Source organism: Schistocerca serialis, chromosome 7, assembly GCF_023864345.2.
Source record: "Schistocerca serialis cubense isolate TAMUIC-IGC-003099 chromosome 7, iqSchSeri2.2, whole genome shotgun sequence".
NCBI classification, from domain to species: Eukaryota; Metazoa; Arthropoda; class Insecta; order Orthoptera; family Acrididae; genus Schistocerca; species Schistocerca serialis.
This window is the reverse complement of record NC_064644.1, coordinates 36,508,904-36,522,969: the sequence shown is the minus strand read 5'-3', so window position 1 is coordinate 36,522,969 and position 14,066 is coordinate 36,508,904. Positions and strand designations below refer to the sequence as shown.

The 14,066-nt window shown below is 42.1% G+C and overlaps 1 protein-coding gene across 1 annotated transcript in view; it reads right to left on the bottom strand.

The window, feature by feature from the left end:
• Positions 1-14,066, bottom strand: part of LOC126412116 (phosphoribosylformylglycinamidine synthase) — a 223,331-nt gene that overhangs the window by 71,105 nt on the left and 138,160 nt on the right. Inside the window, exons 14-16 of the mRNA XM_050081551.1 lie at positions 11,751-11,987; positions 8,471-8,596; positions 3,597-3,777 (exon numbers count right to left, since the gene is read on the bottom strand). Coding sequence (XP_049937508.1) covers positions 3,597-3,777; positions 8,471-8,596; positions 11,751-11,987 — 544 coding nt within the window. The remainder of the gene's footprint in view (positions 1-3,596; positions 3,778-8,470; positions 8,597-11,750; positions 11,988-14,066) is intronic.

Below are 14,066 nucleotides of genomic sequence, written 5' to 3'. Positions count from 1 at the left end.
ATGGGGCCAACTGAGCAGCTACTTGGCTCCAGGGTCTGTGAAACCGACAACGGGCTGCAGAGGGGTTTGCTGATCCTATGGCCCCTCTGCACTGCAGTCAGATGACGACAATGTGACGGTCCGTCGGTGTATGTATGTATGTATATAATAGAGGGAAACATTCCACGTAGGAAATATATATCTAAAAACAAAGATGATGTGACTTACCAAATGAAAGTGCTGGCAGGTCGACAGACACACAAACAAACACAAACATACACAAAAAATTCAAGCTTTCGCAACAAACTGTCTGCTTGTGTCTGTATATGTGTGGATGGATATGTGTGTGTGTGCGAGTGTATACCTGTCCTTTTTTCCCCCTAAGGTAAGTCTTTCCGCTCCCGGGATTGGAATGACTCCTTACCCTCTCCCTTAAAACCCACATCCTTTCGTCTTTCCCTCTCCTTCCCTCTTTCCTGATGAGGCAACAGTTTGTTGCGAAAGCTTGAATTTTGTGTGTATGTTTGTGTTTGTTTGTGTGTCTGTCAACCTGCCAGCACTTGCATTTGGTAAGTCACATCATCTTTGTTTTTAGATATATGTATGTATGTATGTATATGTGTGTGTGTGTGTGTGGGAGGGGGGCACTTGCACTCACTTGACCAAAAAAATGTAAGCACCCATAAAAAGCCAAGGAAGTGAAATGATATTTCAAATGCTAAAGGGTTTTGTGGTTTTCATTTCAGTGATAACAAAATCAGATCCACAGAGAAACAAAATTGGCAGCACAGGCACACTGGTTGTTCCCGTCAGTATCGTGTTGCACCCCGTCATCCCTGGAACGATGCACAAATCAGTTGGAAATGGTACTGATCATGCTGTACAGTCAATGTTTCCTCTCTTGAGGTAAACTGACCCCTGAATCTCGAGAATTGGACGAGGCTGACATCTGAGCGGGTCTCACACAAGTTCTATTGGAGACAGACCAGTGGCTCCGGCTGGCTGAGGGAGTTTCTCTACATCATGCTGACAGTACACTGAGACACAGGCTGAATCAGGATGAAGTTGGTGCTGTCAAAAGCTGGTGTCAGGGTGTTGTCTTTTGAGAGGCAATATCGGAGAACATATGTGACATGCCACTGTGAAAATATAACACAAAGGATAGCTGCTACTCACCATATAGCAAAGATGCTGAGTCACAGAAAGACACAACAAAAAGACTGTCAGAAAGCCAGCTTTCTCACAGTCTTATTGCTGTGCCTTTCTGCAACTCAGCAGCTCTGCTTTATGGTGAGTAGCAACTATCCTTTTTGTTATATTGTCACACACCACTGTGCTTTAAGACTTCCCTGAATCACTACCAGAGGTAACTTGAAGCCACGCACACTAGTGCCCTAAAATGTAACAGCAGTGTGTCTCTCCAAAACACTGTCAGAACACGTCTTCTTCCCTCAGTGCTGCCAATCTCACAGACCAGTGAATTGCAGAGTCGACAGTCAATGCTGAAAGTGGTGCACTGTTACTCATCAGCAGTCATCAGCGTGGTATTGTCAACAGCAGCCTACTGATGGGACAAAGGTTCTATAGCTTTTGCTTGTCTCTTACTGACGCTGAGTTATGATGTGTGGTGTTGTTATGACTTCATCACTTTTGCCCGGATTGCAGGTGCATATCTGAAGGGCCAACAATAAGCTGCCTCTGCAGTAAAGCATTCCTCCCTCGGAGTGATCAGACTAGGTCAACCAGAACCTTGCCGATGCATGTGATTTCCTTCATGTTTTCATTCAGTCCAACACTATCCCACAGCCACAGCTGAACACCCCTCGCGCCTGGATATCACACTGTTCGACCAACTGACCACATGCAGATCCAACTCTAGCATCATTCTCTCATGTGAGAAACTGCCATTCTATGTAGTCTTCATGAACGTCCATTATATAACTTGTCACTCATCATAATGTGGTCATGCGGTGATGGCACTAACGACCTGTGGTTGTTATTTTAAGTGTCACAGCTCCCTGCAACTCATTTAGATATCTAGTCATGTCACTTACAACTACAAAACTGCACATACATCAGATCATTTCTTATATGCGCTTAACTTTTTTTCAGCAGCATACGCACAGTCTCTCCCAGGTTTTCTCGGCAAGATCGATTAATAGTGTACTTCCTAGTGTTCAACTGAGTTGTTGTTCCCCTTTTATGCACTTACAGCAGCTGAAGGTGATGACTACGTTGTTCATTGAAATACTGTGGATAAGATGCAAACAATACTCTGCCTAAACTCCAAGGAATACACCATTAGTGTGTACACTATCGCTCAAAAGTTTTTGAACATTGGTGATTTTGAGGGAAAAAAATGCAAATTGGAACCAGATATGTTAGAAATACTCATAAGTCAGATTTGGAATAATCTTTTATTGAAAATAAATACATGCAGTTAAATTTTACTCTCCTCAAAGTAGCCTCCTTTGGCTTTAATCCCTTCTCTGCATATCTGAGGCACTCTTTCCATCAGCTTCATCCGTCAGGGTTTCCTCGGTGATGTGCTGCCATTCCTCTTGTAGTCTGGTCCAGAGGTCATAAACGTTGGTAGTAGGCTTTGATTTAACTGCTCTATCCAAGTGATCCCTAAGCAGTTCAATAGGATTACAGTCAGGGGATTGGAGTGGCCAGATCATATTTTTCAGTTCCTTCTTTTTTTCTGAATTTGCCAATTATGTTTTACACAGTTTTGAAGTGTGTTTAAGGTCGTTATCTTGCTGTAGGATGAATCCCTTGCCAATCAAACATCTTCCACATAACCTTGCTTGGTACTGTAAAATGCAATGGTAATCCTTTCTTCATTGTTCTGTTTATTTGTACAAGATCACCAGTCTTACTGCCTCCAAAACACCATTTAGCTGATTTTCCATTTTGAGTGCACTTTATAATAAACTGCATTAAAGACACTGCTTTTATCACTTCACAGTTCATACATTATAGCATTAATTAAAATACAGGATAAAAATACAAAGCTAGAAAAACCAAGGTGACGATTATTTTAACTGAACATGGTGATGAATCCCAAAACAGTTAAGGGATAGTGATTTTACAGACAACTGTGACACCATTAACTTCTTCCTGCCCCCTAAATATTTAGTGCAGTCTTCAGATGAGTGTGATATAATGGTCAAAATGCAGTTTCAGTATTATCTTTGGAAGATTAAAGTGAGAGCTAATATTTACCCAAAAGGCAAGAGTTGTGGCTACTTACAAGTTACATAAAAGGCAAAGTAGGGATTTACATATGTTTAGTGGATTTATTCAGAAGTCTGACACTCTTGGTGCATAAGACTCTTCTCTGAGGCTACCAGATGACAAAGACGCAATGATGCACAACTGGGGATGGGGCAAGTAGGAAATTTGATGTTAACTGTGCGTTGAGGATCCATGACCAGAGAGTATTTAAGAACCACTGGTGATAAAATAGGAGGCACGTATTACTTCTACACAAGTCTCTAACCAAACATTTGCGATTTTACAGATACACTGATGTACTGACATCCACAGATAATGAATTAATTAAAATATTTTAGAAGTTAATATTCACATAATAAAAGGCTGAACTCACGCACCTGGTGCCTTGACAGTGGAGCCGGAGACCCTGGCGGCCATGCTAAGGGAGTCTTTGCCGCCATCGACGGCAACGCCGAGCTCCGCCATCACACGGCACATGGCAACACACGCGTCGTGCAGTGCTGCACCCTCTCCGGGCAGCTTCGCTGCCCACATCCAGTTCCCACTGCACTTCACGTCCTGGCACACACACACACTGAGGGAGAAATGACATTAAACTGCCCTCATTAGGGTTTCTTTTCAAATTGTTGGAGCCTTCAATGACTTTATGGCATAACTCATTTAACGTGGACACAAAGAACTGGACGACGTACATAAAACAGACCTTATTCCTTTTCGTATTTCTATACAAAAGGCTCATCTCTGTACTACTGTACTGAGAAAAATGTTAGTGTTAGCAAAAAGTAAATGTATCAGTCATTCTACAATATACTTTTAGACTATGATGCAAGTCAATGGAAAACTGTATGACCAAGCTGTGTGATGGAAAATGCTAACCTCCTTTCGTCCTGTTTGGCTAAACATCTCCTTTATTATTGGAGGATATTGACTCAGTACAGGCAAATAGGAACACACATAGAATGTAATACAAAAGTAGGGGTATCATAATAGTGGTAAGATCAGCTGGAATACTGTATATGTTGGTGGTGTGTGCTAGTCCTGAGATCATCCGGAATACTGTGTGTGTGTGTGTGTGTGTGTGTGTGTGTGTGTGTGTGGGGGGGGGGGGGGGGGGGGGGGGGTGGATGATCGGATGATCACCCACGTTCTCGCATGTGTACATGCTAGTTAGCCCTTCAGGAACACATTTCCCAAAACATTACCATTGTTTCCTCTTGTTATGTGCTGAAAACAACTCACTATCTCAACTATTAGTGCATTACTAATTCCAATGCTCATACTTAACTAAAGTTGTTGAGGATTTATATAAGTCTGCAAGCTTCTATGGCTATTGTAATTCTGGGTGTTAGTTCCATGTCATTTTCCCTTTCAGCTTCTACACTGAACTCTTATGTTTTGACCCCTCCACCAGGATCTTCCTCAGGAGTTTCACGGTCCCTCTGGGTGGCTGAGCACTGTCAAAAACTATTACCCTGTCTCTAATAAATGTATTTTCTCCACACTTTTCCAAAGAACAGGCATCATGGGTAAAATTCCTCATCTCTCACTGGTGGGTCATCATTACTGAGGAGGACCGAAATCTTGGTGCGTGCGTGTGGGTGCATGTGTGTGTGTGTGTGTGTGTGTGTGTGTGTGTGTGTGTGTGAGGGGGGGGGGGGGGTGGTCAAAAATCTTGTCTTCATTACAGCTTGATGATAATTGTTTGTATCCCTCGCATGCCTCGGCTGCGTAGTTACTTTCTCGATGTCAGGAAGCTAAGGAGGCAGAAGCCTGTAGCTGTGATCTCAGAGTTTAAAGAAAAAGAGTTTAATTCATTTTGAAGATCTCGAATGCTTCCTTCACTTTCCTCCTACATATTTTACATTCTTTAGCTAGCATTTGTATGTTATTAAAATTTGTATTTGAAAAGGGTCTGCCTGGTGTTCCCTTACAGCAGGCTTCACACTTTGTTTTAAACATTTGTGGCACTTGTGCTCTTTAATGCATTCCTTTACTGAGCAAGCACACTGCACCCACCTCGTGAACACATTCCTCGAACAGGCAGTAATCGACCAAATGGAATGACCTCCAATATCAAATGATGAGAACTTCACTGATCTGCCTGGGACCAGTTCAACTCACAATATATTGTTGCAGGAACTTCCTACACAGACTGGATGACCTTAGGTGGGCAACTGCAGTAGAGGATTCCAGGCACGTTACAAAGCATGGGGTGGAGCAACACAGTAGTTGATGATATTCGTAAGCAAATTTTGATTTCAAAGATGTATACTTTCAAATAGATGACCTTTATTTTGTCATCATGTGCTTTCATTTCACATTTAAGTTATATTATTTAGTTTCATAAGGCCTGTTCTTTCATTTCTTGCTCACCATGGACCGAAGCTCACAGATATTCAAGTCATACAAATTCATTTTTGAGCAACTTATATGGGATGTTAATTGCAAATGGATTGCAAGTCGTTCAGCCTAAACAACCGTCATATAAACCTACACACGACCTCTCACCTCAGTTGGGAAGTACAGCCCTTATCTGTTTAGGCGGACACTAACTCCCAACCCTGAGGCACTGGTCTGTGAACTTGCAGGCTAGACTGCCATTGAGTCGGCAGTTGAGGGCTGCTACTCACTCAAAATTGGAGCTTCACAGTAACATCTAGCACTAACGTCACAAACAGTGAGCTGTATCGAGAAACTGCCAGTGAAGCACCTTCCCTGGCAGTTCTTAGAAGCAACCCAATATGAGTCAGAAACCAGCCAATAGACATTGTTCTAGAACAGCAATATTCTTCAGTTGGTCGCACCTTGTTCCTACAACAGCTGTCAGAGCAGTCTCTTTGACATGTTGAGTAAGTCTCCGGGGCCTACACACTGAGTGCTCTAAGGTCTCTTCCCATTCCTTGTTGCCATTTTCCTAAGGGATGCCATAAACTTCCGTAGTTTTGAACTACTGACAGGTAACAGAGTTTTCCCCTTCTGCAACTGAAGGATTTCTTCCAGTAGAAGTGTCAGTTTCAGGCAGCACTCGAGAAGATGGACAGGTGCCAATGCTGCCACTTGTAGCCATGTGACCCAGCAGGTTGTAACCAAGCCTTCTCTGCAGGCGGACCAGCATCAATGTAGGAGAGGTACTTTCAATACCGCAGACACATTCTCAAGAGTATGCCCAAATAACCTCTTGTGGCAGCTTCCATTTGTTAGACATCAGTCAAACTAATTTCTGATTGTGTACAAATTACAGCCAATGTGAAACCCAAAGGAGCATTATACAGGATAATTCTGTGATGGTGTTACAAATTTTAAGGTAAAAATGGAGAAGGGTAAATGTATCAATTTGAAGTATGGGTCTCTGGTCTGGAAATGACAAAGTCAAAGGTTAAAAGAAAATATTGATCTGATATCTCTGACAGTGGTATATGTGTACCAGTATTATTGTTGCTAAGATTGTAGGATAGGCAAATCTCAAGAGATAGTGGTCTAGGGCAAAACAAGAAAAAAATGTCCAGTAAGTATGGGCTCTAAAACGCATACCTTAAGAACTATGGGCACTTGTTCAGTGGAAGAGATGTGTTACACAAGTGTTCCTAGTCTTTATGGTATGCATTGCGGCGTCCACGTGTACTATACTTTTTTTCTTACTTTGGTCCATACTACCGGCTCTGGAAGTTCCTTCCTTTAATCTTAGCAACAAAAGTACTGGCACATGTATTCCACAGTCAGAGGTATCAGAACAATTTTCACTTATAACTTTCCACTCTGTCATTTCCTGACTGGGGTCCTTTTCCTCAAATTGATAATTTGTTCTTCTCCGTCATCCCTGGAAGACTGTATCATCATCACCGAATCACCATGAATAGTACAGTATAAAATGTTATATGACTTATTTACTGTATGCTTCATACACAGCTACATCCAATTATGGGTGTCCAGGCTGGAATATCAACAAATATGAAAGGCTTCGTTTATCTATTATCATGCCCTGAAAAGAGGGACATCCTATCCAAGGTACTCCCCCAACCCTCCTAAAGTGGTGTTCTGTCACCCACCAAACCTCCACAACATTCTCATCCACCCCTATGCTGCTCCCAATCACAACCCCTTGCCAAAGGGATCATCTCCTTGTGTGGGGCCCTGATATAAGACCTGCCCAATCCACCCACCGAGCACTTCCATGTCATATACCAGCTCTGCTGCAGTCATGTCACAGCTTTTTATATTGGTATGACTATCAACCAGCTGTCCACCAGGATGAACAGCCACCACCAAATGGCAGCCAAGAGCCAACTGGACCACCATGCAGCAAAGCATAACACTGAACATAACATGCTTGATTTCAATAGCTGCTTTACAACCCACACCATCTGCATTTTCCCCTCCACCACCAGTTTTTCTGGAATGCACAGGTGGGAGTTATCCTTACAACACATTCCCCATTCTCAAAATTATCCCAGCAACAACCCACTGTTCCCACACCCTCTCTCCTCCCGATTCACATCCCCTAACCCTCATCACGTGCCACTCTCTGTCAATACACCCTCAAGTCTTTTCCCCTCTATGCTCCTCTCCTTTTTCGTTCCCTCCCCCCTCCTATCCCACAGCCTCCCCACACTTCACTTAACAGCCTTATCTTTCTGTATTTTAGTCCCTGCATGCTCCACCAAACAGTGTCCCCCCCCCCCCCCCAATCCCCGCCACTGGCACGCTGCTATCCCTCCTCATTCCCTGCCCCACTCCAGATGGCTGCTTTCATTTAACCCAACAATTGAAGTCTGGCTAAAGTGGACAGAGGTAGCAATCATTAGTGCGAGATATGCTGGCTTATGAGAATGTGAGTGTATTTTCTTTTCTTCTCTGACAAAGGTTTTGGCTGAAAGCGCAGTGTGTAATAGTCTTTTTGTTGTGCTTGTCTGCAATTAGACACGTTATCTTTATAGTGAGTAACAATCTAGCCTTTTCATCATTGTTCATACACAGCTAAACTACTCATCTGTTGCACTATAGGCTAGACATGTCTCTTTCCTCAAATACATTGATAGTTTTCCTTCAGAAAAAATATTTTCATAGAATGAAGGCAGATTTTCCAGACCGACTTTCTATGGTGATGAGCGAATGTAAAAAATTTGTTTGCTCACGTGCAGTTAAATGTCATGGTGTGGTTGGTGCCAATGTCTTCCCACCACCCCTACAGGTATGGCATCACCTACAAAATACAGATAAATAGCAACACTAGTCAAGCACAGTGATGTTTTACCTGTATGTCAGATATTCTTGCAAAAACAAGATTTGTTAGGCATTCTGCAACTGTCATCCTTGCTCCAGCTGCTGCGTTGACAAGTCCTTTAATCGGTTGTTCACCAATTGCTGTAGCCACGCCTTCCTGAAAAGATAGAGGGAGAGTCAAGAGTGCTAACATTAAATTATTTATGACCAATTTCCATAAAATAAAAGCCTTTATTCTCAAATTTATGAGTAACATGAAGGATTCAATGACAGAAAATAAATAAAGACAACTAAAGCAGAAGCAAATAGAAATAAAAAGATGGATAAAACTGTGCTAACGTCTATATAAATCACACATACAGTATATAATCAAACTTGATAGACAAAAAATTTGCTCACCAAGCAGGGACAGGAGAACACAAACATATACCGTATTTACTCGAATCTAAGCCGCACTTTTTTTCCGGTTTTTGTAATAAAAAAAACCGCCTGCTGCTTAGAATCGAGTGCAAAGCAAGCGGGAGTTCTGAAAAATGTTGGTGGGTGCCGCCACAACTAACTTCTGCCGTCGAATATATGTAGCGCCACACAGGCATGCTTTGTAGGCACAAAGATAAATACTGGCACCAAAATCTCTGCGTCAGTAAATAAATTTAAAAAAAAAGTGGGAGACGAGCCTTTTTCCTCCGCCCAGAGTTTCGACCACTGTGTTTTGGTACATTATCCAACGAAGTAAATACAAATTCTGTATTGTTGATCTTCGGATGTAGCAGCATTTCAATGTACTACGAAAATCCGACTGGCAAGACTGTTTGGGATGTTTGTCAATATGGCCAACTGTACGTTCTGAATTTTTCCCTACCTGTGAGAAGAGATGGTTGCTAATAGGAGCTTTTATGAATTGTGAATCACATGTAGTATTCTCTTCGCCATAAGATTAATACGAATATAAACATTTTGCCATGTATTGTTTCGTGTTTGCTACTATCTCATTTAAATCCTGTCTGCCTAATAAACTACGAAACTAGAGTGAGACAACAGCAAACGCGGAAGAATATACATATCATGTCATGTTTATATTCGTATTATTCTTATGCCTGATAGTGATACAGTCAGAAATGAAGCACGGCAACTCACTAGATTTTTAAATCTAAGATGACTCTAATTTCTGTGCAGAATGTAATGAACTAAAGAGGCGCCTGCAAAGATTTTCAAATGGAGAAAAATTTTCGCTAAAATTTCGTTCAGAACATCATCTATCATACGCAGTCTATTATTTGGTTCTTGTTGGTCATTATCAAAGAAAGAAGTAGTGTAAGTAACAACAAATGTTTTGCTAATGCGACGACTCCTCTCTATTTTTTATTTGTAAGCGGCAGTAGCGCGCACAAAAGCAAGCCACGCCGCGAGCGGCGACAGGCCGTAAACACGCACTATCAGAATGCGACAAACAATGCATGACACAGTACAGTAATGCATTTTCAGCTTAGAGTGACGTAAACACCTATAACAAAGAGAACGGCACTTATCAGATCAAAGAAAAATAAGCATCAGTGAAAAAGGAAGGATATCCGTATAAATACAGACGGAGCGCGTGACGCGTAGCAATGGCTAACTGGTAAACCGTAACTGCTAAGCTTATGACTCGAACCAAACTACTGCAGCTGTATCGTCATTCATTCGACCTAAATTGTGTCTCATATTACAACTAGGCGAACTTTGTTTCGATTTGGAGGTGCGACCTAAAACTTTTCTCTTCCCTTGAATTTGAGTCTCAAATTTCAGGTGCGGCTTAGATTCGGGAAAAATTTTTTTTCCTTGATTTCGAGTCTCATTTTTCAGGTGCGGCTTAGATTCGAGTGCGGCTTAGATTCGAGTAAATACGGTAACTAGGTTAAGGAAATCTGCAAGCTCTTGGAGCCAATGGCTCCCTCTTCTGGCAGAGCGGTTGAAGGGGAAGGAAAAGAGATGATGAAAAATGACTGATGAGGTTTAGGAAATGGAGAGTTTGGAAAAGTCACCCAAAATCTGGGTCAGGAGATACTTATCCAACAGAATGGGAAGGAGAGACTGAAGGCCAACAAACCCACATAACTGAATATTATAAAAATGCAGACAATGGAAACTCCAGGTAGGAATATCAACAATGCAGGAAAAGACAGATTGCTACCTACCATAACGAAGACACTTTCAGTTTGTCCGAGCTGCCAGTCAGGTGTGCCTGAGGCATGCTTGCTTGTGTTTATAAATGGCATGTGTTTCTCTTTTGCTGATGAAAGCTGTGGTAGAAAGCTTTCTGTAAATGTATTGGTATTGTGCCTGTTTGCAACTTAACGTGTCTTCTTTATGGTAAGCAGCAATTTATCTTTTTCTACTTTGTTATTATAAAAATGCATATCATAATTATTGAACTGCACACAAACTGTAAGAATTGTTGTAAGCTTAGATGGGCAACTAATGAAGTAAACAAAACATTATTTATATAAACACTAAACAAAAAAATTACTTTCTACCACTATGAAACTACTGTTGACGCCTTAAGCCAGTGGTTCCCAAACTGTTTGCCAAGGCTATGCTGCAAGACACTGCAAAAGTACTCCAACGTTGTGACACATTCTGCAGCAATAATGAATAGCAAAATTATCACAGTTCCAAACATGGAAAAATTAACATAAGCTAGAAATGTAGGTAGCTGCACCCAGTTTGATTCTGGGATTTGAGAAGTTTTAGAGAGCATGCAAAACTCTTCCAGCCCATTAATTATTAAATTCAATAGATTATTTATGAATTTAAAACACACATTTAATTTTTTTATTTGTCTGGCCTACTGAGGACCACAAGAAGTAAGTTATGCCCCATTTCCTTTCTCCTTCCTTTCTTTCCAGATCCCTTCCCTGTGCTGTTCTCTTCTCTCTTTTGTCCATATTGTGCCTGTCTTTTTCTTTGTTTTCTCCTGCTGGCCACCGACACTTGTTACTTTTGCTCTGAATTTTTTGCTTTCTCCTATTTCTTTCACCGTTATTTCCATTTTCCTCGTGCTGCTTTACCTTCTCTCATCCACGTTATTGATGTTTCTGGGTTTTTAGCCCTCCTTCACAACTGTCTATATGCTACGTAGACCTGCTTTTGAAGCTGTCACTTGTAGGAGATTTATCTGCATTAAACTAACTGAACAGACTCAACTGTTCACTTCAACTCTGAGGGCCACGGTAATACCTCGACGTACTGACGCAACAGGGAACAAAAGTAGTTTGGGAACCACAGCCGTAGCCAATTACCTCTCATCGGATACATTGGCAGAGCTTCCTTACCACTCCGAAGATAGAAAGGGCGGTGACAGCAACATCAGCGGCTGGCGTGTGCAGCGGGCCGACGCACTGCTGGCGTGCGATCAGTCCTGTGACACAACGGTCCACCTTGTTGGTGAGGTATCGCTTGCTGGCCACTGCAGGCAGCCTCAGCACACGCTCTAGTGCCATCAGCACCGACAGGCTGGCAGGCAGCGACAGACTCTTTGGGATGCCTGGCTGCCGCTGTAGGTGGAACACCTGGCAAACAGGATAGGGTATATAGACTCCATGCTAAAATACGATTTATGGTAAATCTGAAATGGAACACAAGATAGTTATTTTGATTTGACTATTTCAAAAGTTGACAAACTTTCATTTGTATTATAGAAAACTGACATCCACAGGCATCATCATAAATTCACATTCTAATCACCCAACCCAACATAAGCACAGCTTTTTGTATACAGAGTGCTGATGGTTGGAATTATTGCAGCTGACTGCAGCCATGTCGAAGAGATCGCAGGGTCAGGTGATCTCTTTGACACGTGATCAGGGGAGTGAAGAGTAACAGACAGGCAATGAACAGAGGTGGACGTTTCGTCTGGTGGACAGAATTGGGTTTACAGCCGCTATACGGAAATGGCGCCGAGGGCAGTCTGTTAGCTCTCGGGGAACAACACATGATTTCTACACAGTCAGACATTACCATGTTCAGCTGAACTGTGATAACAGGCTCCTGGTTAATATATTGTCATGTAGAAGAAGGTGTAATTAGATAAATGATGAACACTAACTTCACTTAATGAAGGTTTATTCAGCACTTGCACATACAAGAGCGCTGAGTCAACTGCCTCCGGTCAGAACACATACAGCTACAGAACATTTCAGTACAATGATTCTTGACATTTGTGGATACTTCTAGAATGTACTCGAACTGAATATAGGAATTAGAATTGTACAGCCCAGGTGAGTTTTGAACTCATGACCCTCCATGCAACAATTTAGTATCATAACCAATACACCACGGAGCTACTCAGCTTTTTCTGCGACAATACGTTGGCACTGTGGTGAAATTCGAGTGCTGCCTGGGTGGGAGTAGTTATCGCCAGATACATATTACAATGTACATCAGAGTGCGCCTGTGCACATGTGCCCACTAGGAAGCTACAGCCACACCTGTTGCTGCCCCAGCACAGCACTGCTTGTCAAATGTCTTCAGGCCATCCACTGGCATGCAGTCATCAAGCCTGGTTCTTAAAGTGGTGTGCCAAAAAGTTTTTGTCACACAAACGCACTTGGGAAGTAAGTGGGACAAATATGTGCCAGGGGATGGACTGAGGATGGTATTGTGTATCAAAACCAACCAACAGCCAGTAAGCAAAATGACCAAAAGTGCAACTATACACTAAAACAATGGAAAATCCATATGACTCTGTAGACTTTCCTGGCATATTGACAGACCAAACTCTTGTCGGATCTTCAGCTGGATCAAACTGTCATCCACACTCAATATTTCCATGGTCACATGGCCACCATCATCAGCTGAGAAAAGCTAAGCTGCTCTCATCAATAACTGTTTCAAAACGTGAACAACAGAACCTTTATACCCAGCGAAAATACAAAAGCGCAAGCGCTGAGGTAATACACAAGTGCTCAATCGTTGCCGCTGCCCCTGGCGCAAGAAGAGTTGCTGCGCCTCCAATAGTGAATACTTACGTAAAATGATATATTGTTAAAAATTAAAACCCATAGCCGGCCAATGCAGATGCAAATTGTTTCTTCATAGCATATGAAACAGGATTCCAAGTTTTAATTTGTGGGTATCCATCATCACGGTTAACAATACTATCTGCTGCCTGATTTCGACAGATTGTTTTAAAACACAATCCAAATAGTGAGAGGCATTTGGAACAGCTTGACTGATCAGCACATCTGTCATTGATGGTAGGAATAGTATGGCCAGTATAATTTTACTGCTCTCACATGGTATTTTGTAAACACCAGGCTTCCTCACACCTAAATCATTCTTAACAGAGCCAAGAAGTGCTCTAATCTTAGCTGGCAGATGCAATTCTAATCTTAGCTGGCAGATGCAATACATCTGATTTCACATCTCTTCAAAACCCTTACTGCCTTGGCAGACACATTCCCAGCATACAGAAGGAAAGCCACAGAACTAAAAATGTCTTCATCTGGTTTAGGTAGCGGTCCAAACTCAAATACATGTCAAATCTCTCTGCCCGTATAGCCATTAAGATTAAGCACATCCTTACGATGTTGCAGCTCTTGTGGTACATTCTCAGCATCCGAGATAGCATATGCTCTTTTGACCAAGAT